The following is a 26624-nucleotide window of genomic DNA, read 5'->3' as shown; positions in this document are numbered from 1 at the left end:
GACTCAAGTAGACTGCACCACTATGAGACTTGAAATAAACCTGTGATATTTCTTGGGTACCTAGGCATTGTTAGGAACAGCCAAATACATTAATTCATTTTATGCTTATCACAACCTGAAAAAGGAGTACCGTCTCTATTTTTGAGTTCAGGGAACGGGGGTATTAGAGATTTTGTGGCTTGCCCAAGTCTCACAGCTAGTGAGCGACAGAGGATTTTAAATTTGCCTGTGCATTTAGTGCAGGTTTCTAGAACCTCAGGAACTCTTCTGTGGGGCTTTATAAAACATAAGGTTGTAGTCCACTAACATCAGGCCAACGTCCTGTGTTTCCTCTGGGCCAGGCCCTATGTTGCACGCTGTACACGGATTTTCTCAGCTCTCACAACAACCCTACGAATTAGGCACTTTAGTACTTGTTTACTCTTTGAAAGGCAGACTCGGCTCTGAGACCAACCCGTAGAGCTGCAGGAGGTGGGCGTTACCCGCCCCGGGCAGACCCCTGCAGCACCGATGAGGGTCTGGGGAAATTGGGGGAACTGAAGTGATGGGGTGTCTTGGTTTTCGGTTTTCTGAAAGCAGTGAGGAGATTCTCTGGCTGTAGTCACCGCACACTACTGTCTCTCCCTGAACTCGCCGAGGCCGTGCGCCACTTTGCGCCCAGAGATTTGGTCCCAATTACTGTGCATGGTTCTCGCTTCCCGTTCAGACGCCGGAGCAGTTGGAATAAGCGCAGAGGAGGACGCAGCCCGCAGAAGTCGGAGCCCGGAGCCACGCACGAGGTGGCGGCTCCCGCACGCGCGACGCCGGGCTTCTGCCAGTCCGCACAATTTTCGCGCTCCGGGCCCGGCCGCCGTGCGTGGGGAGCAACCGCGCCCCCTTCAGCTCAGCTGACCTGGAGGCGTGGCCGGGAGCCGGGGGCGGGCCCCGGGGCGGGGAGAGCTAGAGCTTGGGCTCCTCTGCAGCAGAGGGTGACTTCCGCGGCCCACGGTAGCGTGGGGGATCTCGCCCTGTGGGTGTGTGAGGTACCGACCACCGACATGCTCCTCCGCCTGCTCCTGCTGCTTGCGCTGTGCCGTGCGGGCTCCGCTGCGGTGGTGGTCAGCGTCAGCTTGCGGGGAAGCTGGAGGATCCGCAGCGGGAACGGCTCGCTGGAGCTGCCCGCGGAGGTTCCTGGTTGCGTGCACAGCGCCTTGTTCCACCAGAGGCTCATCGAGGTACTGTGTGCGGCCGCCCCGCCAGAAGCCTGCGCCCACGTCCCCCTCGTGGTGAGAGGGGCCCAGGAACGGCCTGGCAGCCCCCGAGCCCAAGGCTGTTCTCCTTGGTTTGGGACTAACTTCCCCTTTGCCTCTTGAGGTCTGCGTGGGGGGTGGGAGGTGTGGCGCCGAGGCAATGTCTCTGCTCTTGGCGAAGAGCACCACTGAGGCCTGGGCTAGATGGAGACTGACCCACCCCCACTCTGGGACAGCACTAACTCAGGAAAGCGGAGGTTCAGACAGTTCTACTGGGGGTGTTATTGCCGTAGTTCTCCACCGAAGCGTGGATTAGAAAGGGCATGTTGTCACTGACAGAGCCTAAAGCGGGAGCTTCCTGTTTCAACTACCCGAACACTGCAGGTAAGCGTTAACTATATTCAGTAATGCCTCAGTTTTTCATTTTCGCTTTTAGGCATCAGGGAGTCACATTTGGAATTGATGCAGCAGCACAGAGGCTGAGGAGAAGGAGACCTGCAAGTGTAAGGTTAGGGTCGTCAGTGCTAGTGTAACGGCTAAATAATTTTTGAGGCTGATTGGGATATGAAGAAAGATGCTGTTTCCTCTCAGGGCATGTGATGTGCTGGGATGTGTAACTCCAATAGATGCTTCAATTTATAGACTTCTTGTGGAGAACGTTTTCCTGCTTGGCTGCCTGTGGGTAAAGATTTGCACACAGACTGCCGCCTCCCACTGTTTTTTCTTTCCATCTCCTGCACATCTTTAATGGCTTTGTTTGGGACAAGATGTACTTGATAAGTGGTTTACGTGAATTGTCCCAATCCTCATAACAACTTTAAAGAGTAGGTCTTCTTATATGGGGATATGTGTATAAAAACAGTTGATTGAACCTGGTGTACCCCCCAAAAAAATAAAATAAAATAATAATTAAAAAAAAAAAAAAAAAGAAAAAAAAAAAAAAAAAAGAGTAGGTCTTCTTATCTGCATTTTGTGGATGATATGAATTATGGAGCCCAGAGAAGTTACAGAGTGTACCCAAGATTACATAGCAACTAAGAGCGGCAGAAATGGAATTATAACCCAGCCTGCCTGACTTCATAGCCTTCTGTACTGTGTGACACTTGCCCTGGTCCTTTGAAAAGTCATGCGTTTTTAAAGCACTGAAGTTGACTGTCAGGAATGTAATTCAAAGTTTACTTAAATGACAGGGCAGTCAACTAGGGTTATGCAAAATTTCTGATCTGGTACCATTAGCTTTTTTCAAGAATGTGTATTGGAAAGGAAGAAAATGTAAATGACACTGGCCATGGTCCTGTTTATTTTTTAAGTAAATAATTCTCAAACTTAAGTATTTGAACTATTTTTAGTTAACAAACTACTTATGACACAGGCCACAGATGACCTTGGTACCCCAAGGCTTCACTTGTTTATTTTGCACAGTCTCTCCTTGCCTCATTTTCCTGATTAAATTAAAGCAACAGGATATCATTACTGGCTGTAGTAAATCAGATTACTGTTCCATGTTACAGGGCTACATATCAAGAAACAATGTTTGGTTACTTGTTAGGGTGAATGATGTGCTCATAGAATGAAATAACTGACTTTTCCTCATGGGAACAATTTACAATGTCTGTTAAATCTGTTAATAAATTCTTTGAAAAACTTTAAGTTTCAGTAAGGTAGATGTAGGTCTTACATGGCAGTAGGATGAGAGATGGGGAGCTCTTGGGGGTTGGGGAACTCCAGGCCTATTGATGATAACCATCAACATCCAGTATCATTACTGAGTAATATTATGTTGTTATTCTACCTGCTTTATTATAACATCCCTCTTTGGTGTTGACCACAGGAAATATTTTGTATTTTAGAGCAGACGCTGGTCCAAATGCTGTGGCTACATGAGAACTTGAAACATATCTTGCTGAAGTCATTCACTTAATTATCTCATAAATATTTATTCAGTACCTCCAATGTGGCAGGCATTATTCTAGGCGCTTGGAATCAGTGGTGAAGAAAACAAAGTCTTTGTCCCAATAGATATTCTAGTGGAGGAGATAGATGGTAAGCAGATTAATAGATAATATAGTGACAGCTGGTATACATAAGAAAAATAAAGCAGGTTAAAGGAAGAGAGAGTGAAGGCTGGTTGGGAAAGATTCTATTTTTAAAAAGGTAGTTAAAGATAGCCATTTTGATAAAAATCTTTTGATGAGTTCAGTTTTAAGCAGAAGTGCATTCCCAGCAAAAAAGAAGAAAAGGTGACAGTGGAGAGGGGAGAGGCCTTGAGGCAGGAACATGCTTGATGAGTTCCAGGAATAGTAAGCAGGCCATTGTGGCCATAGCCCTGTGACCCAGGGGGCAGGTGGATGATTTCAAAGTAGGCATCTAGGGCAGATCATGCAGGGCTTGTAGGCCATTGGGAAAAACTTTGTATTTTATTCCGTAATGATGGGAAGTTTTTTTAGCTAAATTTTAGTTAGTGTATACCCTTACTTTCTTAGATGAATTTTTAAAAGTGGAATTGCTGATTCAAAAAGAGTATGCATTTTTTTAGTCTTTTGCTATATACTTCTAAGTTGTTCTTCATAAAAATTGTACCAGTTTTACACTCCCATCATGACTTTATTGAAGTGCTTGTTTTAATTGCTAGATTTGGATATATTAAAAAAAAAAATAGAAACAATTTAGTTTCTAGTGAGGTTAGACACCTTTTATATGTTTATTTCATGTTTATTGGTGATTTGGGGTTACTTATTCTTGTTTTTTTTATCTATTCTTCTATTGACTATTCATCTTTTAAAATACAGATTTGTTAGACCTCTTGTTGTATATATTCAAAAATTTCCCATTGATTGGTGATATATTTTGTCATATAGATGTTTTAAAGTTTTATATGTTGAAATCTTATAAGCTTTTTTCTTTTATGATTGTTTTTGTCTTTGGTATTATACTTTGGAAGTAATTTCTTCTCTTCCGATTAAGTAAATATTTACCTATATTTCCTCCTGTTAGTATTTTTATAATTCCTCTTTTGTATTAAAAATTTTGATCCACTTGAGTTTTTTCAAATGGTTAAACAGTTTTTTATATCCCATGACTTGAACAATTTCTCTTTTGTCCACTGATATAAAACATTACTTTTATCAAGCACGAAATTCTAATATAGTAAAATAATTTTCTTATTCTCTTTTAAAATTCTTTCAAAAAGAATAATGTTTAATACTGTACAAAAAATTGATGCAGAGAAATATAAAGTATAAAGTAGAAGGAAAAATCTAATAAAAAGCATACTATAAAGCAGAGGTGGGACTTCCCTGGTGGTGCAGTGGTTAAGAATCTGCCTGCCAATGCAGAGGATACAGATTCAAGCCCTAGGCGGGGAAGATCCCACATGCTGTGGAGCAACTAAGCCCGTGCACCACAACTACTGAACCAGCACTCTAGAGCCCGTGAGCCAGAACTACTGAAGCCCGCGTGCCTAGAGCCATGCTCTGCAATAAGAGAAGCCACTGCACTGAGAAGCCCGTGCACCACAATGAAGAGTAGCCCCCGCTCGCTGCAACTGGAGAAAACCCATGTGCAAAGACCCAACACAGTCAATAAATAAATAAATAAATAAATAAATTTATTAAAAAAAAGAAGTAATCACTGTAAAAATTTTCATGTATATCTTTCCAGACTTTTCTAAGTATATACAAATATAATATAAAAATGAAGTCAATCCCTGAGATGGTTTTATAAGCTACTTCTTCATTTAAAATATATGATGTTCAAAAAAAATAAAAAATAAAAAAAAATAAAATATATGATGACCATCTCTCTGTATATATAAATGTCTATAAATATAGATCTAGATGAATTTTTGATAACTGCATAGACTGCATTATAAAGATTTTCTTACTCAAAATCTACACTTAAAAATAGGAGAAAATATATTGTAAATATACACATACACTACTAAAAATGGTAGGTACAGATGCAATGATCATCTGCTATAAAAGTGTAGGTAAATATGGTGTGAGGCACTGTAGAACAGTTGAAAAAATGTAGACCTTGGTGTCTGAGTGAGTTTGTTTCAGCCCTGGATATACTTCAGCTTCATTGTGGGACCTCAAGAAAGACACTTCACCTTTTGGAGTGTTAGTTTCTTCCACTATAAATGGGTATTTACTGCACATCTTTGTTATGAAGATAAAGAGTGAATGAGTGCCTGTTTTGGAGGCTGATATAAAGTAAATGGTCAACAAGTGATAGTATTCCTGTCTTTAGGGTTCATGGGTTTGCTTTAACAACTCAGTCACTTACATGGGTCCTTAGTCATCAGATGTAATGCTGAACATAGTCCTATTTGCTTTAAATAGGACTCAATTTTAATATGAGCAAAGGGGATCAGACCACTCTGGAACCAAATTAAGTTGGTTGCTTAGCATTTGCAGTAGTTATTATAAATGTAATCTGAGTCTCTGCAACTTTTAATTTAGGGAGGGTAAGATGTTTGCCCTTAGAGCAATTTTTTTTAATAAACTGTTGTTTTTTTTTGGAGCAATTTTAGGTTCACAGCAAAACTGAATGGAAAATACAGACAGTTCCCATATGTCCCCACACATGCACAGCTGTCCCACTGTCAACACCCCCCACCAGAATGGCATATTTGTTACCATCAGTGGACCTTACAGTGACACATCATTATCACTGGAAGTCCATAGTGTATGTGATGCTTCATTCTTCGTGTTGTACATTCTGTAGTCATTGGCAAATGCGTAGTGCTATGTATGCACCATCATAGTATCAGAGTAGTTTCACTGCCCTAAAGATCCTGTCTTCTCTGCCTATTCATCCTTCTCTCCTCCTTAATCCGTGGTACCCACTGATCCTTTTACAGTCTCCATAGTTTTGCCTTTTCCAGAACATCATATAGTTGGAATCTTACAGTCTGCAGCCTTTTTAGATTGGCTTCTTTCAAGTGAGAGAAAATATTTAACCTCTAAATTCTGTTTGTCTAGAAGAAATTTATCTGAGAAGATTACCCTCTGGAGCTCAACATGCAGTTTCCTTCAGGGAGCCAGGAGATAGGAAGGAGTCTCGTGCCCCACAAGGCAGATCATCAGCCAGCCCTGAGGCTTAGCAGGTTGACCTATCTATCGCAACTGCATTAGCCGTCACACCTTCCTTTTCATGATATTTTTAACTATATTGGATTAAGTCCAGAATGTAGGGTTATAAATAGGGTTGGGTGGAGACACATGGGCAGGCTAATAATTAGGTGCCTCTTCAAACCCTGTCCTTAAATATTTACTCCATGTTAGTTCAGTGGAGAGGCTGGGTCCCGTGTGGGGGAGGAGAAGAAAAGGAAGCAAGTGGGCTGGGCCTGGCACACCCTATTTAGCAGAACAAAAGCTCACAGTTAACCAGACCTTAAAAGTCAGTTTGGTGATTATTGGTTGTTATTAAATCTCGTCAACCACTGACTGACCCCATTGATACCTTATCAAGATTATTTCTTCCAGTCTGGAGCAGTTTCTGGCTGATACCTTTCTTTCCATTTTGATAGACACGCAGTGATGTTATAATGCCTCTTACAGATTTTGTGCTTTGGGCGTGTTCAACTGGCTATTGCCAATAGTCAGCCCTTACCTCTAAGTTTCAGTCTGTTGGAACTTAGACAAAGTTGGCTTTTCCCTCTCAACTTGGAGTTGCAGTTCCTGAGGGAATCACCCTTGGCCCTGTCCCAGCTGGAGGGGAGAAGCCCTCCGAGCTTGCGCTGTGTTCCTCTGTGTAGCCATGGTGTTGTTCAAGACAGATGAGCTGAAAAGCTTCTCTTACCATTTTCTGTTCTGCCCGCTGCCTGGGAGCCCTCATCTGGGAGGTAAAGAGTAGAAAATGAGTAGGAGAAGAAAGACGTTAAGGATTGTGGAAGGGAGGATTTGGGGCTGGACGCTCAGATGGAAGAGCATCTATGAATACCTAGCAGACCAGTCGCCTAGGGCAGAGGTTGGTAAAGGGTCAGGTGCTATTTCAGGCTGCATGGTTCATTTGGTCTCTGTCATGTCTACTCAACTCTGCTATTGTAGCATGAAAGCTTGCTGTATATAATTCATAAAGGAATGGGCCTGGCTGTGCTCTGGTAAAACTTTATTCGTTGACACATGTCCATTAGCTCGCTGGCCACACAAAAACAGGCAGTGAGCTGCGTTAGGCCTATGGGTTGTAGTTTGCTGACCTGGTCCAGGACGATACAGGAAACCTGAAGTCTGTAAGTTTGATGGTATCTATCTATGCTGCCTGTATATTCTCTGTAGAGATCCTTTTTGTGCTCACTTAGTAAAGCTGAGTGAAAAATAACTTTGTAAATGCTGAGTAAACCCAAGGAGTGGGAGTTTTGCTGATCTTTGGGCAGTAGAGGAGAAGCGTTCCCCCTGGAGGCCAGCTGGGATAGTGGCAGCGAAACGCAAAGTGAGAACCAGAGGGCAGTGAGTGCCTGATGGCTATACACCATCAGAAGTGCTGCTGTTCATTCTCTGCTGATACCTTGCAGGTTCTGTGTTTGATTTTAACAGGGGAAGCCAATCTTCATCTCCACACATGTTCTTTGATAACGAAACTGTATAATAGTTATATCTCAGAGCTCTTTCATTTCCAGTATTTTGTTGGACTTTTTTTTTCCATTTAAAAATATTTTTAGTATCTTTAGTCGGCTAACGCCATGGCAACTTTGTTTGAAAGGTAATGGTCTCTTAAACGGATGGAGCTTTAGCCTTGAGGGTGGAATGTGCTGGCATATGAAATGCTTGCAATCCTAGGCCAAGAGTTCATTAATTTTTAGGTAATAAATAGCTATCATTAATGGTTTATTTCATGTTTATTTAATTATTTTTGCATGTTTAATCACCTACCATAATTTTTTATCAACAGGATCCTTACTACAGATTTAATAACCTTAACTACAGATGGATCGCCTTGGATAACTGGACCTATATCAAGAACTTTAAAATCCCCTTTGACATGAGGTATGTATGTGTGTATATCTACATTTATATCTATATCTATCTATTCATTTATTATTATTATTTGAGCTTTTCTTCTTTTTCTGTCTGCAGTAATCTTTTGTTTGTTTAGATTGCATATCAGAACTTAGTCAGATTAAAGCCTGTACTATAAAAGTGAATATATGATTTATGTTTTGATTTGTACATGAGGATGGTACCACTGATCACAGTCACAAAATTATGTCTTATTCAGTCATTTTTCCAGCAGCTATGATGGAGTCACCTAGACCTAGTCAATTCTCTTATCTGCTTTTCCTTTTCCCTGTCCTCCCAGTAATCTGTAGAGTGTATATATTTACAGTATTGTCAAGTAGGATCGGAGATACATCATTTGTTTGGTGTAGTGTTAACCAGCCACTGAAACTAAGGCATTGGCCTTATATTATGTCATGAGGCCACAAGGAAGAGCATGGTATAGTTTTCAGTAATGTTCTGTGTAGCAGAATGTAACTCAGTTATATCTACCACCATTATTGCTAAATTTAAAAATAAAACCCTTTTGTCCCTCTAATATGAACTTTTTTGGGGGTAATTATTTACTAGCTTCTTAAAAGAGAAATAAAGCCAGAAAATAGGGCTCAATATCACAGAGTTACTGTGTTCTAGGCTCTTATTTCCAGATAATACTTAAAATATCTCCAATAGGGAGTCCTCTTTCACCTTGAGCTGAACATACCCGAAATTTAACCAATTGACTTTCCCACTTAAAGCTTGCTTTATATTCTAACAACTTCATTATTTCTCTTAATGTAATATCATCTTCCCAATCTTCCATGCCCATGGAGTTTTTGGTTCATCATATCTTTTCTTCGTCTCCCTGCATTTGGTCTGTTTCTGAGTCCTGTTAATTTTTGCCTATCGTTTCTCTCGATTCAGCCCTTGCCTCCTCATTTCCAAGTTTCCATCTTTGCCTAGGCCTTTATTAGAGAGTACCTGGAATTAGGCCTGTGCTGCCTAATTAGATTTCTAGCTTTGTCTTTTTATTCTCCAGTCTTTTGTATGTGACACATTAGATTCATCTTTCCCAAATTTGATTTTACCATGTCATTCTTGCTTGAGAATGACAGTGTCTTCCTTTTGAGTGGCAGATCAGATTTAACCTTCTCTGCTTGTCTGTGAACATGCTGCTTGTTGTTGCCAATCCTGGTCCACTTCCTGCATCCCCATCCCCCCAGCCCTTTCCCAGCAACCTCTAATTTATTTTTTATCTCTATGGATTTTTTTCCTTCTGGAAATTTCAAAGAAATGGAATTATACAATATGTGATCCTTTGTGACTGGCTTCTTTCACTTAGCATAATAATTTTTTCAAGTTCATCTATGTTGTCATATTCACCAGTACTTCATTTGTTTTTATTCCTGAGTAGTATTTTACTGTGTGGCTATACCACATTTTATTTATTTTATTCTTCTTTAAACTCTTGTTTCCTTCTTGAAGTCTTTCCTTATGACATAAACTCTGATAGCACTTGTAGTCTATCCAAGAAGACTAAACCACAAAGTCGAAGAGATTGAAAGCTTTCTCTTTGTTTCCTGTGTTTTAGGCTTGAATGCTAACCAGGTTGCAGATTCCTTAAATTCAGAGACTGTTTTAGTTCCCTGTAAGGCTTAGCAGAGAGCTGGGCACATAGTATTTACTCATAGGTGCTTGTTAGTTGGTTAATGTGTTCTCTTAGTGTCGGTAAATATAATAGTTTGTGAGAATGTTTTACGTCTACTCTTTAACTTTGTTCTTATAAGAACTTTGTGAAGTTCTAAGAAAAAAGTCAATGCATGGAACTTAGAAGTCATGCTCATGATTTTATGGTGATTGAAATATTATGAAGAAAGTTAAACTGAATCATTCAACATAAAAATTCATTAAAGCGATGTTTCTGAAAATTTCATTGACAACTGCCTTGTATAAGAAGGCATATCTTCTGTGAAATATTTATTCCTTTCGTTTTTAGTTTAAAAAAAGGCTAATTATCTAAGTTAATGTTTTATACATCTTGTTTTAAAATTTTTTTTTTTTTTTAGCAAATGGCGTAAAGTAAATTTGGTTTTTGAGGGCATCGATACAGTTACAGTAGTCCTGTTCAATAATGTTCTTGTTGGCAAAACAGACAACATGTTCAGAAGATATGTAAGTACATAATAAAATCAGGTTAAAAAGAACCACTTGTATGTATTCGTGGTCATTGTTAGCATGAGCGGCAAGTACAGGCCCTTTGATGCACTCGGTAAGTTACTTTCTCTCTCAGTTGCCGTATTTGTAGAATGATGAAGACACTCCTAAACCCTATGGAATTGTTGGGAGGATTTAATAAGCTTAATTCTATGAAATGATCAGTATTAGTTTTTGGCACATAGGAAATGTTTGATAATGCCGTTCCCTTCTCTGTTATTTGATAATCCAGAGTTTCGTGGGAAATGGCAGGTGACAAACCATTTTAAAAGAAAATGTTCCTTCCTTCCTGGAACAGTTACCTTAAGAGATTGTATCCTGATTTCCCTTCCCTTTCAAGGGTAGACTTTTCAAAACAAAAATAACTTATGACTTAGAAATACATGCTATGCATACCAGAGAGTCAGGTTATCACAAAGTGTCTAGGAAATCCTTGGCAATTGAAAGCCATATGTAAATAGCCAGAGCAGACATTCCAGGGCTAAAGATAGTCTCTGCTTGCCCTGTTTGCCTAGGACCATTATCAGTCAGTAAAAATAGCAGGAGAAAACCTAGAAATCTGTGTTTGGGTAGGAGAATGTGATCAGTTATAATTAACAGTAGGCAGTAAGTTACACTATTTTGAGAAAGTGCTTTCTCCTGAAAAAAGGCTAAACCTAAAGATTTCAATTATTTTATGCATCTTTCATACATTCTGCCTATATCTAAAATTTTATACACAAGGCTACTTTCATATCTGTTCTTTCCCTTTAATTTAGAGCTTTGATATTACACATGTGGTCAAAGCAGTAAACGTCATTGAGGTGCATTTCCAGTCACCAGTGTTATATGCAGACCAGAGGAGTAAACGTCACACTGACTACAGGGTGCCCCCCAACTGCCCTCCAAGTGTGCAGGATGGCGAATGTCATGTCAACTTTATTCGCAAGGTAATGGTTTCACAATGAGAAAGCTTTAGCCTTGAGGATGGGATGACGGCGTATGAAATGCTTGTTTGAAGACTCCAACTGTATTTCAGAAGTTGGCCATTTATTTTCTGCCCTCTTAGTGGGATTTAGAAATTAGAAATAAGAACCAAAAATTACAAGAATTTTTGTGGAGAACGTGTCTTTCTAGGTTTCCTTCTTGAGGAATGCTTCAGAACTTAGATAACATTGGAAAAAGAAGAAAAATAGGTGACCCATAATGTACCTTTACAGTTTTCTTTTTTTAGGCCGCGCCTCGAGGCTTGTAGGGATCTTAGTTCCCTGACCAGGGATCGAACTGATGCCCCTTGCAGTGGAAGCACAGAGTCCTAACCACTGGACCACCAAGGAATTCCCCCTTTACAATTTTTTGAAAAAACACTTAGGTTTATTGAACTTTTCACCAGACTGTAGGGTTCATATTTATGAGTGACTCTTATTACTAGCCTTCTGCAGCTATCAATATATTTGCTGACATGTGATTTTTTTACTGCCAGGTTCTCATAAAATCTAACAGAAGATAACAAAACCCACAGGTGATTAGTTTTCTTTGCATGTGATCTCAGTCTAGATAACTTGGAATTATTCTAATACATAGATGAATTAGTATATTGTGTGATACTTAGTTTTTTTTTTTTTTGGCACACGGGCTTAGTTGCTCCGCGGCATGTGGTATCTTCCTGGAGCTGGGACCGAACCCGTGACCTCTGCATTGGCAGGCGGATTCCCAACCACTGCGCCACCTAGGAAGCCCCGATACTTAGTTTTTAATTTTAGTTTTTATCTAAAACTTTTTAACTGTGGTAAAATACACATAGCACAAAATTTACCATCTTAATTATTTTAAGTGTACAGTTCAGTAGGACTAAATACATTCACATTGTTGTGAAACCAGGGTCCAGAACTTTTTCATCTTGCAAAACTGAAACTCTATACCCATTAAAAAACAACTCCCCACTTTCCCCAACTCTCAGTCCCTGGCAACCACCATCTTTCTGTTTCGAAGAGTTTGACTCCTCTAGATACCTCATATAGGTAGAATCATACAGCATTTATCTTTTTGTGACTCTCTTGGTTCACTTAGTATAATGTCCTCAAGCTTCGTCTATGTTGTAGCATGTGTCAGAATTTCCTTCCTTTTTAAGAGTGACTGATAGTCCATTGTATGTTGGGTTGGCCAAAAAGTTCGTTCGGATTTTTACGTACGATATTATGGAAAAACCCAAATGAACTATTTGGCCAACCCATACCACAGGTGCTCAGTGTGTCCAACACAGCACTTGGGATCTAAACCCTGCTCCCAGGGCTCCCTCTGAATACCATTCACAGCAGTTGTTCAAGCCAGAAGCCTCAGAGTTATTTTTGATACCTTCCTGTCTCTTTTTTATAAGAGATCCAGAAGTCCTTTTGATGATGTGGATGATACCTTTCCAGTAGTTCTTGAATGTGCTCATGCTCCATTTCTACTCCCACGCTTGGGTTCAATCTATTATCATTTCTTGCTTCAAATATTGCCCTGGCTGCCTAACTGGTACCCTATGACCTCGTTTGCCTTCCTCCAATTGATCTGCCAAGGAACAGCCAGAATGTTCCTTTCAGATAAAAATCATCACAGCACCCTCCCTTTGTAAACTCTTCAACCATTTCTTATTGCTTTTAGGCTAAATTCCAAAGTTCTCAGCTCAGTCTGGCCCATGCCCACTGCTCCAGTCTTCTGCCCATCTCTTCCCATTGTTTTCATTTCCTGGAATGCATCATATTCTCTTGCATCTTGAGAACTTTGCATATGCTGTTCCTTCTGAAAGGGATGCTTTCACTTCCCTCTCCTCTAAACACACAGGACAAGGGGTACGCCTTTCAGGTCTCCGTATAAAAGTCACTGTTATTCAGAGAAGCTTCTCTTGACACCCGTTCTCCCCCCATTATTTGTTCCCTGTCTGTTTCCTTTGGATTTGTGACTATTTGTTCAGTGCCTGAATTTCTCACTATACTGTGAGCCCTGTAAGCAGGAGGACTGTTTCTCTTTTGTACGTTGATATGCTCCAAGCCTGAAACATAGAAAGCACTTCACAAATATTTTTGAATAAGTGAAAACTTTTATTTGGAGAGACTGTATGAATAAGAGTGATTAGTAGCCCTTGCTGGGGAAAATAATCTGCCTTATAAGATGTTGAATATTTTTGCCCTCCTTCTTCTCTCTATCCCTAATAAAAGAATTACATATCTAAACTTAGAAACTTTCCAGTAAATATCCCCAAGATGGTTTTCATTCTGAACACAAGAATCTGATCCTTAAGTCGTGATTTTATACAGATGTGGATGCTGTGAAGTGGTTTTAATTCTTTTTTTTCTCCGTAATGGAAACTAAATTATCTCTGTTTTAGATAAATACAGAGCTTAGGAAATAACACTTAAATGAGAACAGTTTGGCCAAATCCTCAGGCTCTATTCTACAAGTGTTCCATTCAGGAAGATCGCAGTACTTCCTCTGGTGCTTGTTCTTTTTTACAAGCTTAACTCATAGCCTCACACAACTTAATTGACTGTGCTTTGCAAATTTTTTTTTTCTTTAAGAAGTAGAAATTAGAAAAATTCTGCTCTGGTCACCTGTGTCACTGTCTAAATTCTTAACCTGATTGTTTTTGGGCTGTAAGTGCAGGAACCAGGACTTCTGAATTCATACTGGAGGAAATAGGGGTTGGCAAGCCTAGCTAGAGTTTGTTAAATCTGTTATCTTTATCTTTCAATATGTTTCCTCATTCTTTATAGTTATTACATTTAAATATGATAGTAGGTTCAGAGATATTTTGAAGAAATTTGAAGAGTAACTATTGTGTTGCTTCAATGTAATATGCTTTTGAAGAATAAATATACATATTAGATTTTATAGTCTTAGAACATTTCTGCCAAATTTAACTATGTTGCCTAGGTTGATGGATTAGTTATCTTATTAGTTATCTATAGCTGTGTAACAATTATACCAAAACTTAGCTTAAAACGACATTTATTATCACAGTTTCTGTCAGCCAGGAAAGCAAGTGTGGCTTAGCTGGGTACCTCTGGCTCAAGGTTACTCACGAGGTTACCGGCAAGCTGTGGACAAGGGCTGCAGTCACCTTAAGCCTGGGTGAGGCCTGCCCAAGCTCACCCATGTGGTTATGGGCAGGCCTCAAATGGACTTCCAGGCTTACTCATGTGGACCTCTCTACAGAGCTGCCTCACAGCATGGCAGCTGACATGCCTCTCGGCCAAGAGAGAGCTGAGAGAGCACCCCAAACAGAAGGTGCAGTACTTTATACCCTAATTTTGGACGTGCTCTCACTGCTGCTGTATTCTGTTGGTTAGAAGTGCTTCATTAGTCTAATCCATACTCAAAGGAAGGGGATTACACAAGCGCGTGAATACCAGGAGGGGATCATTGTGGGTCATTTTAGATGCTGTATATGGGACACACACACACACACACACTATTATGGACTTAATTCTGCGCCCCCCAAATATGTATATTAAAGCTCTAACACTCAATAAGGTCAAAATGTCACCCTATTTGGAGATGAGGTCTTTAAAGTGGTGATTATGTTAAATGAGACCATTAGGATTAGTCCTAATCCAGTATGATTGATGTCCTTATAAGAAGAGAAAATTTAGGGGCTTCCCTGGTGGTCCAGTGGGTAAGACTCCGCACTTCCAATGCAGGGGGCCTGAGTTCGATTCCTGGTCAGAGAACCAGATCCCTCATGCATGCTGCAACTAAGTCCGAATGTTGCAACTAAAAATCCCACATGCCTCAACTAAGACCCAGTGCAGCCAAAATAAATAAATAAATAAATAACATAAATATTTAAAAAAAAAAGAAGAGGAAATTTGGACAACAGAGGGAGGTTAGGGGTGTGAGTGTGTGCACAGAAAAGCCTATGTGAGGGCACTGTGAGAAGGCAGCCATCTGTAAGCCCAGGAAACCAAACCTGCCAATACCTTGATCTTGGACTTCCCAGCCTTCAGAGCTATGTGAAAATTAATTTCTGTGTTTAAGTCACCCAGTTTGTGATATTTTGTTATGGCAGCCCTAGCAAACTAATATACATGTATATAATATTTTCAAAGAAAAAGGTTTTCGTAATGTATAAGTTTCATGGTAATGAGAATCTATCTTCTTTTTTTCCCTTGAAATTACAGGCGCAATGTTCCTTTAGTTGGGATTGGGGGCCTTCCTTTCCTACCCAGGGCATCTGGAAAGATGTTAGAATTGAAGCCTATGATATTTGTCATCTGAACTACTTCACATTTACCCCTATATATGGTAAGCTAAGAGCTGTGATTTCTTGTTTTTCTTTTTTGAGCCTCTGTGTTGTAAAAATTGGGTTTATAATTTGAATATATAGATATACAGTTGGCCCTTGAACAATGGTGGGTTTGAACTTCATGGGTCTACTTATTTTTTTTTTTTAATTTATTTATTATTTTTTGGGGGGTACACCAAGTTCAATCATCTGTTTTTATACACATATCCCCATATTCCCTCCCTCCCTCAACTCCCCCCCCACCCTCCCTCGAGTCCCCCCACCCTCCCCGTCCCAGTCCTCTAAGGCATCTTCCATTCTCGAGTTGGACTCCCTTTGTTATACAACAACTTCTCACTGGCTATCTATTTAACAGTTGGTAGTATATATATGTCTGTGCTACTCTCTCGCTTCGTCTCAGCTTCCCCCTCACATGGGTCTACTTATATACAGATTTTTTTCAGTAGATACTACAGTACTACATGATCCGAGGTCTGTTGAATCCATGGATTCAGAACTGCAGATATGGAGGGCTGACTTTGAGCATCAGTGGATTTTGGTATCTCCAGCAGGTCCTGGAACCAATCCTCTGCGGATACTGAGGGACAAATATACTTTTCAGAGACTTATTTAAAAAAAATTTTGTGGCACATTAAATTTAGAAAAGTGAAAACTGTATACAAACTGATTTTTCATGAAATTTTTTACTATATAAAGCAGGTAAATAGGTGGGTAGCTACTTTTTAACATATTCTGAAAAATAAAAAATGAGAGGAAGAAAGAAAAGAAAGGAAGGAAGGAGGGAGGAGGGAGCTCTATTTTCCCAAGCTATATATTCTTTCTTAAAAGAATTGGGGCTGCTGGCTTGAACTCTTTTTTGCTGCCCCTGTAGTCACTTTCAGAACTCCATGGTGCAGAGTTCTTGATTTGCTTAAATCATTGGGCTGCCTTTCTGTCACTGCACATTTTCTTCTCTGAAGGCCATGACATACCAGCCTTGTTAAGAGCTGAAAATAAACCGGAAGGCAAATAAGGCATTAAAGAAACTCGTAAAGTAAAGAATACCACTTTTTCTTTGAAAGGAGTGTTGAAGGAAACCTCAGAAATCTCACAGATGTCGATGAATTGGTTAAAAGCTGGTCAAATATTTGTTGAGCTCTTTGCCCTGCACTGTGTGTGTTTGGCATAGAAAAGAAATATAATGTGTTTACTCACCCCTGCATGTTGGTTGGGGTGGGGAGGGGAGATGTAAACAATTATCAAACCAAACTAGATTGTGTCATAGTCTTCAGGATGGCAGCCCCAGTCATTCAGAAAATGAGAGTTCAAAGGATTTGAGAAGTTAGGGAAATCAGGGTGAATATGGAGGCAAATGGGATTTTAAATGATAGCTCACGATTCTCAGTCCAGTTCCGTGCAGGCATAACTAGAAGAAATCTGTAAGCAAGTATGTGGTGGGTCCATACAAGAGTTCTGTTGTCCTTAGGGCCCTGGTGACTCTAGGTTGCTGTTCAGTGAAGCAGAATCTGTTTTCTAAAGGCAGAAGACAAAAGTACATCACAGATGGTTGATAATTGAGGAGGTTATTAGGAGGTGCTGGCATTTTTAAATGTTAAAAAGGCATTAGAAGATCTAATGTAATTGTACATATGAATGTGACTGTTTAGAGCTTTCTAGTTTAGTGTTTCTCAAACTATTCTTCAGAGGCTCAACCGGAACTGAGCCTTGCTATGAAATCAAATAATGGTTCACACTCTCCCATCCCTACCCATAATTTTTCTTGAGTATATATAATAAAACCTACTTTAAGAAGGGGGTCTGATTTTACCAAAAGTTGTTTATTTAATAAGTGTGAAGTTTAATCAGTGCTTTAGGTGGTTAGCAAAATGTGCTATGAATTCCAGGTATCTTGATAACTGAAAAAATTTGAATAGCACTGCTCTAGTTTAATTTAAATTTTTGAATATGAAGCTAAACATTTCTTCCTGAATATAAGTCATTAGAGTTCAGTTCATTAGTCATTAGTGACTGGGTGAATTTTATTTGAATTAAATCAGTTTAAGTGATGCTTAAAATTTAATTTAGACTCTGTAATCAATTATCCATATCAACTATATTTTTGATATTTTATGATTACAATATATTTTGTACTTAACATAGAGAAAAGTGTTTCCTGTTCAGAAGATGTGTCCTGTGTATATTAAGCAGTAATTCTTATATTTTTGATTAATTTTATAGATTTCAATTTGGTTGCTTGATGTAATAGAGAAAATTGAAGCATAAACTTACAAAAGCATTAGGAGAGGAGCTTCCTTTAAAAATTTTTTCAGAATTTTTTTTTTTCAGTTTGTATTTGGAAGGCAGCAATCATCAGTGAAACCAATAGAAACTTAAAAGTTGAAAAATAATAGAGAATAAACTAATATATTCTGGATACTTTTTGTGTTTATTTAGTACACACTTTGAGGCAGGCATTGTGAGAGTTACTAAACATTTTTTAAAAGGATTAGTTCATAATCAAAAGTAGATACATACAATTTTTATTTAAAATGAAACTCTATATTCATTTTAATTTTTAAATTTTTAATTAATTAATTTATTGGCTGCAGTGGGTCTTTGTTGCTGCACATGGGTTTTCTCTAGTTGCAGCGAGCAGGGGCTACTCTTTGTTGCAGTGCATGGGCTTCTCGTTGCGGTGGCTTCTCTTGTTGCAGAGCACAGGCTCTAGGCGTGTGGGCTTCTGTAGTTGTGGCACATGGGCTCAATAGTTGTGGCGCACGGGCTTAGTTGCTCTGTGGCATGTGGGATCTTCCCGGACCAGGGCTCAAACCCGTGTCCCCTGCATTGGCAGGCAGATTCTTAACCACTACACCACCTAGGAAGTCCCTATATTCATTTTTAAAATTTAAGTGTGAAATGAGGTTAGTCAAAACTAATGCAAGCAGTGGCTAATCTGTGTATAATGGTACTACAGATAGTTTGCATTTTATTCTTCTCAATTTCTATATTGAGCCTATGTTGTCTTTATAATAAGGGAAGAAAGCACTTAAACTGATCTAGTGCCTAGTAATTTCAGCCAACTTATTACGAAAGGCTAAACTACTTTGACTTTGTGGCACGTTCTGTTTTCTGCCTATTGACGCTAGAAGAAAATAACCTTTTTGCTTTTCCAAATGTTGAATTTATTTTTTAATTTAAAATTAGTGAGTTTACCCCTAAAGATCAAATGACCAAGCTTAGTTCCCCAATTTAATTGTATAAAGTGTGACATAAAAAGGCTGTTAGACTGTTAAAAATTAACTTGAAATTTTTGTGGATTAATTTTCTTCATGTACATATGTTTTTTCTTTCCTTTTCTGCATTCTTAATCCTTAGCGTAGTGGCATGTAAACTTTTGCACTTTTCAACATCCTTTGGTCATTTGTTTGATTTTGACCTAACCTTAGCTTCCTAAAAGATTTTCATGTGTTCTTATTGTTTAAGGTAATAAAAACAAATTCATATTTGAAAAAAATACTGAGGTCAAAGGGAGATAGGAGTTACTCTCATCTCTTAGGCTTTTGCCATTTATCTAGGTTTTAAGAGATACCAATTTATTTATTTTTATTTATTTAAAAAATATTTTTTTATTTGTTTGGCTGTGCCGGGTCTTAGTTGAGGCATGCAGGATCTTCGTTGTGGCATGTGGGATCTTTAGTTGCAGTATGTGAACTCTTAGTTGAGGCATGCAGGATCTAGTTCCCTGACCAGAGATCGAACCTGGGCCCTCTGTACTGGGCGGGGCGGGGAGGGGGGAGTCTTTGCCACTGGACCACCAGGGAAGTCCTAGAGACACCAATTTATTGATGTGACTTTCTTTAAAACCTCATTAGAAAAAATTTATTTGAATGTGTGTGTGTGTGTGTGTGTGAGAGAGAGAGAGACAGAGAGACATATATTCATTTATTGATCATCTCCATGCTAAGTCTTTGATATTTGTAATCTGATGTAAATTGTTCACATTAGGCCCTAAAATTTATTAAGGAGGGATGGTTGTCTAGTTTTATGAACTTTTCATAAGGTTACATAGACATATTAAGTCCAAATATATAATAAGTATGCTCCGATGAAACACTACATTGTTTAATCTTCTGTTACCACAGTTAGAAAATAATAGTACAGTATTTCAACATGTAAATCTTTCTGTTGAGCTGAGGTGAGCTGTGGATCTTTGACCTGTGCTTGGGTACTTCCATTCCTCAGAGATGCTACCTTCCCGACCTTATCCATATTTACTTGCTGCCTCAGCCAAAAGCACCCTCTCTCTTCATTCTTGAAGCCCTAGCCTTTGAGTTGCAGGAGTGGGCCTAGCTCCTAGCTAAATGCTAACCTGCCCACCAAAGGCTATATTGAAGGTCATTGCTGCCCTTTGCTTACAGCTTAATACAGAGAATATAATATTGCAACATAGCAAAGATTTGTCAGTCTTGCTTAGTGTCTTGTTTAATGCATTCATTTTTGAATGCAAGCATGCATTCATTTTGAATCACTTTTTCATTACCCATAAAATGACAGTATTCACCCTTGAAAGTACGTTTATGGGTAGGTAGGTTGTTTGAATACTCTCTGATTTGCTGCCTTGTTGTGTAAGTCGATTTTTTTTTTTCCTCTAGAACTTACCAATTTATCTTTGTTTGGTGGTGGGGTGTTGGGGGGGTGGGGAGGGGGTTGGATTTTGCTTTGTGTCTGTTTTGTCTTGATTTCATCTTTGAGGATTTTGTCCTGCTGAGTAGGCAAGGAGATCTTGCTGCTTGGGAAAGAAGGGGAAAACAGCTGTTGTAACTAACTGTAAGCCTGCTTTTCTGGCCAATGCAAGCTGTTAGCTCTTTGAAAAGCAGCTATTGAAATCTGTCCTCTAATTCTGGCAGGAGCTTGGGAAAATATCCTATGTTTGAATTTAAACATTCCATGGCTTGTTGTCATTGCTCTTCCTTCAAATGTACAAGACTATCTCTTCATTGCAGCTTTGCATCACCTATGAAAGATGCAGGCAGAAGGAGGAGCTGGGAGGAGCTCAGCAGGGCTAATCAAGGCAGCCGTCTTTGAATAGCTTGCCCTCCAGTGAGATGAAGCATCTTTTTCATCTTACATAAGCAATCCACCAACATTTGCAGGTTCATCCCATGCTGACCTGAGTGTTCTTAACCTCCCCAAATGCCACCCTGTATTCTTACCTGTGACCTTTGGGTATATTTTGTTTAAGTAGATTCAAAATCTTTTGCTCTTTGTGATTGGGGTATAATTTACAGTGCCTGTCAAGGTTCACAGACGGTAATTATTCAAGAAATATATTTCCACTGTTTGGCAGAAATGCTCACATAACTGTTGTCATGTCTTTATCAGGTAGTTTAGGTTACAAAGATGGTATTTTGACCAATGCAGGAACTGAGGCACCATGTAATTATGCATTTAGTGGAGGGTCAGACATGTTCTTTATGTTTGTAGATTTTAGTTTTTTTTCTTTTTTATAAAGACGCTCATGTTAAGAGGCTAACATTTTATTGTTACAGTCCCTTGAAATCCTTTATTTCACATTACACGTATTTGCTATGAGGACTTAGGACTGTAAAGGGCAAAAAGCACCTTTGCTTTGGGCCTTCCTCATTATTTACATACAAATTTCAATTCGTGCGTGCCTGCTCGTGTCTTTCTGATAGGCATCTCCGTGGGAGATGTGTGGAAGGTAGTGAGCACTGGAGTCAGGAAACCTGGGCCCTTGTTCTGTCCACTGGCTTGGGAGCTTTGAGCTGGTTCTACAGTCAAGTCCTCAGATACCACATCTACAAAGTAACTAGGAGATGGCCAAGTTTCTTCTGCTTCTAACATTCCACAGTTCTTTCCCTATGTTTGTAAATTACAGCACTCATTACAACCTAGTAAGGGTATAAGTGTGGAAGAATTCAGTTTTTTTTAAAATAAATAAATTTATTATTTATTTATTTATTTATTTATGGCTACATTGGGTCTTCGTTGCTGCACATGGGCTTTCTCTAGTTGTGGCGAGTGGGGGCTACTTTTTGTTGCAGTGCGCAGGCTTCTCATTGCAGTGACTTCTCTTGTTGCGAAGCACAGGCTCTGTGCACGCAGGCTTCAGTAGTTATGGCATGTGGGCTCAGTAGTTGTGCCTTGCAGGCTCTAGAGCACAGGCTTAGTAGTTGTGGCACATGGGCTTAGTTGCTCCGTGGCATGTGGGGTCTTCCTGGATCAGGGATTGAACCCATGTTCCCTGCATTGGCAAGTGGATTCTCAACCACTCTGCCACCAGGGAAATCCCTCCATGTCGTCTTATACTTTTTTTTTTCTCTTAGATAACTGAATAAAGCTGTTTGTTCGTTTTTTTCCTGACCACATCTTGACAAAGAAGTGGACTATATGGGAATATAAAAGGAGCCAACACATTTTAGAGGCTTTTAAAAGTTAGTGTGTCGGCTACACCTACACAGACTGGAGTTGTTGGGAAGATTGTTTACATGAAGAAGCAGGACACATTAATCGGGGCTGTGCGGCTGGTTACCCTTTCTACAAATTCCCATCTGAGTCACACTCATAGTGATTTGTTTATTTGTTTGTTTTTAAAGAAATCTCACTGAATCAGCTTTGGAAGAATCTGAAAATGAATCAATGCCCAGAAGCACATTCCCTGCCATGCCCTGGGTTGCCTGCCTGGTTGAGGTTCTATGGAACAAACTATAGACTGTAGAGTCTTCTGCAGCGAGCAGAACATCAGGGAGGTCATCGCTGAGGCTCCAGGCCAGGGAAGGCCTCAGGTTGTAGAGAGAGCCTGTCAGCTTGCTCTCTACTCTGTTTTGATAATGAGTTCCTATCCTGTTTGGGCCCAGGGTTGATTAGTCAAGATGAGGAAGGATACAAAACTTGGTGTAATTGACCGGGAGATCTGGGAGGGGATTTTGAGTCATTTAGTAACAGTTCTTCTTTACTATCCCATCCCCAGTACTTTGTCCATTTCGGAAATGATCTTGCATTCCACTTCAGGAGATCTGGGGGGACAGGTATTCTTTAGGAAAGGATAACTTGTTAGTGCTGGAAGAGATATGCTAGGAAGCTGTATTCTAGAAATGGGTCTTGCTTTATAAGAGGGAGCTCTCCTTAACTAGAAATAAGACTATACATTTTAAAATTAGCCAGTGAAAAGAAGTGACTGGGTAATACCAGGAAAATTGTTATTTAAGACTTAATATGCTTTGTGAACCTGAACTACTGAAGTTCTCTGTGGCTTCTGGAGGGAAGGGTTGTGCTCCATTTGGAAGAAGAAAAGAGGGCAAAATATGTTGGTGTAGGGTATTTGGTAATGACATGATAGGCTTATAAATCTTCATGTTGGGTTTTTAATTCTTCAGCCTTAGGTTTTTCATTTAGTGGCACCCAAGGGAGTTAACAGGATGAGCTCCAGAGGAGTACCAATTTACTTTAGAACTTTCCATGTTAGAAGCATTAGACACTGGGCAATTTTGCCAGTAACCTTTGGGAATTACTCTGTTTATCTTCCTAAGCCCTTACAAGCAGCTGATTCTCTGCTGAAGAAGTGATAGGAAACAGCCAAGTAGCCTACTTTTGTTTTTTTTGTTTTTTTAATTTTTGGCCACACCACATGGCATGTGGGATCTTAGTCCCCTGACCAGGGATCAAACCCATGCCACCTGCATTGGAAGGCAGAATCTTAACTACTGGACCACCAGGGAAGTCCCAAGGAGCCTGCTTAAACTTGGTGGTTATCGGTTGGTAGGAGAGGCTTAGAGGGTAGAACTAAAACCTCTAGGTGGAAATGAAAGAAAAGTGGATTTCAAATCAGAGTAGAGAATGACTTTCCAATAGTCAAGACTAGCAAAAAGGAAGGCAGAGGTTTTGTCATTATCGATATTAAAGACATTAGAATGGCCTTTTGGGGGAAATATTTTAGGGTAGAGATCAGCAAACTTTTTCTGTAACAGGTCAGGTAATAAACATTTTAGCTTTTTGGGCCATATGGTGTTTGTTGCAGTTACTCAACTCTGCCCTTGTAGCACGAAGGCAACTGAAGACAGTATGTAAACAGTGAGCATGGCTACTGTCTGGTCTGCTGGGCTACCATGACAGAAAACCAAAGACTGGGCGGCTTTGACCACAAAAATTGATTTCTCATAGTTCTGGAAGCTGGGAAGTCCAAGATCAAGATGCTGGCCAATTTGGTTTGTGGTGAGGGCCTGCTTCCTGGCTTGTAGATGGCCGACTTTCTAGTTGTGTTCTCACATGGTGGTGGTGGGGGTGGGTGGGGGAAGAAGACAGAAAGCGAGAGAGAGTGTGAGAAAGAAATTGATCTCTTCCTTTTCTTATAAGGCTACTGTCCTATCAGAATAGGACCCCACCCTTATGAACTCATTTAACTTAATTACCTCCTAAAAGACCCTATCTCCAGATAGAATCACATTAGGGGTTAGGGCTTCAACATATGAATTTTGGGGGGAACGATACAATTCAGTCCATAGCAGCTGTGTTCCAATAAAATATTATTTATAAAAAACAGGAGGTGGTCTAGATTTGCCCCACAGACCATAGTTTGCCAGCCCATAGTCTAGAGGAAATCGAACACATCAGAGAGTAGACTAGGTGATCCATCAGCATACTTCTAGTTCAGCGGTTTTGTGAATCTGTGCGGTTTTGGTCTAAGATTCAGCCAGAGGACATATTTGATGTCTATCATAGCTTGACATCATTAAATGTTATCCTATGTAATAAGACCCTCTCCTCACTGTAAAAATCCTGAGCACCACTAAGGCATGGTTTGGGGGGAATTATTTGGGTTAGGTTGGCAGAATTTAGAGGTTATCTGTACAGTCTCTAATTTTAGACTCTCTTGGTTCACATCCAAGCTCTGCCACTTACTTAGCTGTGTGACCCTGGGCAAGTTACTTAACTTCTCTGTCTCAGTTTTCTCATTTATAAAATGATGATAATAGTGGAATTTACCTTATAGCAATGGTGTGGTGCTTAAATAACTTAAAGCATGTTGAGAGCATTACACCATGCCTAGATCATAGTAAGTTCTTGATAAATGTTATCTATTATTATTTCTTGAAATAAGAGATAGTAAGGGAAACCAGAGAGAATATGATTGGGAGCTAAAGGTGAGGTGGCTGTCAAAGATTTAGCGATGTTTTAGAAAATAAACAGTTTTGGATCAGATGGGAGTGTGTGCTTCTGTTTAAGAACAATAAAATGTGGTAAAGGGAATATGAATATTTTTCTAAACAAACTTTTAGTTCTCCTGTCCTAGTATTATCACACTTGTGTACTTGTCCATATCCCATTAGACTCTTAGCTCATGAGGTCAGGGGCCATGTTTATTTACCCTGGTTTAAGCCCCATCTTAGCAAAGTACAGGGCACATAGATAGTTCTCAGTACGTATTTCTTGGATAAATAATCTACATTTAAAATGTATCTTCATTTTTTCTGGATCTGATTAATTCTAGTACATCTAAGTGTATAACTTATTATATGGCTTAAAAACCCTCAGTATTTTTACTTCATAAAAAAGGAACAAGCAATCTTGGAAGATTTATGTTATCTTTTCACTTGTAATTTTCAATTTCTGCCATATTTATAAAGTTTTTGTGACTTATGATTGTAACATTTTTAGAGTAGAAGTATATATAAAAATATAATTTTGGTTATTCTTCTTCAGAATTAAGGATTAAACTCTAAAAATTAAAAGAGAATTTTCACTGAACTTTTGATCAGGATTGCATTTGTGGAGCACTTATAGTTTAGAAGCTGCTTTTGGTCTTTTTTTCAATGAATCCTACACTATATATATGTGTGTGTATATATATATATGTGTGTGTATGTATTTTTTTCTTTTTCTCTTTATACCTTAGATGACAATATCCAGGAGTGGAATCTTGAAATAGAGTCTTCTTTTGATGTTGTCAGTTCAGACCCAGTTTTGGGTCAAGTGATTGTAGCCATCCCTAAATTAAAAATACAACAGACAAACAGCATTGAACTTCATCATGGGGAAAGGATTGTTAAGCTCTTCGTGAAAATTAACAAGGTGAATGATGATACTTCCTGAGGAGCACTAAGATGAAAAGCAATATTGTTCAAAAGAAGTACTTGGAAAGAAGGAACTGAGTATTAAAGTATACTTTTTCCATTTTTCTTTACTTTTAGCCTGTTATATATGAGGGTGAGTCAAAAGTTATCCACCCTCTGGCTGTAGAATTTATTTTAACAAACTTTTAGGAAAGACAAATATATTATTTTTTGACAGTCTCCTTGCTTTTCAATACACTTTGTCCATCTGTCAACAAGCTTCTGTATCCGCTCATGAAAAAACGTTTTAGGCTAAGCTTCAAGTCACAAATACACCATTGTCCTCACTTCTTATGAGAAGTGAGTCTTCGTCCTTGTAGGGCTGCTTTCAGGGAGCCAGACAGGTGAAAGTCTGTTGGAGTAAGATCAGGACTCTAGGGAAGATGCTTTAACACCTCAAAATGAAGTTTTTGCAGAGTGTTGACAGTGTGGGCAGAAGTGTGCAGGTGTGCATTGTCATGCAAGATCACAGTGCCCTTGGATAGCAGTCCTTTGTGTTTAACCTGAAATTTAGGCTTCAGTTCTTCAATAAGCATCTCATTGTAATGAACACTGTTGACTGTTGAACCTTTTTCCTGATAATGTTCCAATACTGGCCCTTGAGAATCCCAGAAAACTGTAAGCAACAATTTTCCAGCTGATGGTTGACTTTTGAACTTTTTCTTGGTCAGCATGCTGCTCTTCTTTCATGCAGATCGCAAGTGGGGCATCCATTTTTGCTCACACCGCAGTTACAAGTGAACTGATGTAACATGTTCACACCTGCACAGCAGTGACTGAGGAGACAGTGGCCTTGAATGGAAAGTGCTGATAAGACAGTGTGGCC

At 39.4% G+C, this 26624-nt stretch overlaps 1 protein-coding gene across 4 annotated transcripts in view; it reads left to right on the top strand.

Moving 5' to 3' along the window:
- The first annotated feature begins 968 nt into the window (after nucleotides 1-968).
- The window catches only part of MANBA (mannosidase beta), a 143886-nt gene continuing 118230 nt past the window's right edge, over nucleotides 969-26624 (top strand). For 3 of the 4 annotated variants that reach the window (XM_057728530.1, XM_057728531.1, XM_057728528.1), the window contains exons 1-6: nucleotides 969-1214; nucleotides 8124-8218; nucleotides 10276-10381; nucleotides 11182-11352; nucleotides 15565-15688; nucleotides 25582-25757. In XM_057728530.1, the coding sequence (XP_057584513.1) occupies nucleotides 1038-1214; nucleotides 8124-8218; nucleotides 10276-10381; nucleotides 11182-11352; nucleotides 15565-15688; nucleotides 25582-25757 (849 nt within the window). In that variant the 5' untranslated portion in view covers nucleotides 969-1037. Of the gene's footprint in view, nucleotides 1614-8123; nucleotides 8219-10275; nucleotides 10382-11181; nucleotides 11353-15564; nucleotides 15689-25581; nucleotides 25758-26624 lie in introns of all 4 variants that reach the window. The other variant, XM_057728529.1, reaches the window with a different exon arrangement.

Source organism: Hippopotamus amphibius, chromosome 3 (assembly GCF_030028045.1).
Source record: "Hippopotamus amphibius kiboko isolate mHipAmp2 chromosome 3, mHipAmp2.hap2, whole genome shotgun sequence".
Taxonomy (NCBI): Eukaryota; Metazoa; Chordata; class Mammalia; order Artiodactyla; family Hippopotamidae; genus Hippopotamus; species Hippopotamus amphibius.
Note: the sequence above shows the minus strand (reverse complement) of the source record. Positions and strands in the feature narration are given on the sequence as shown.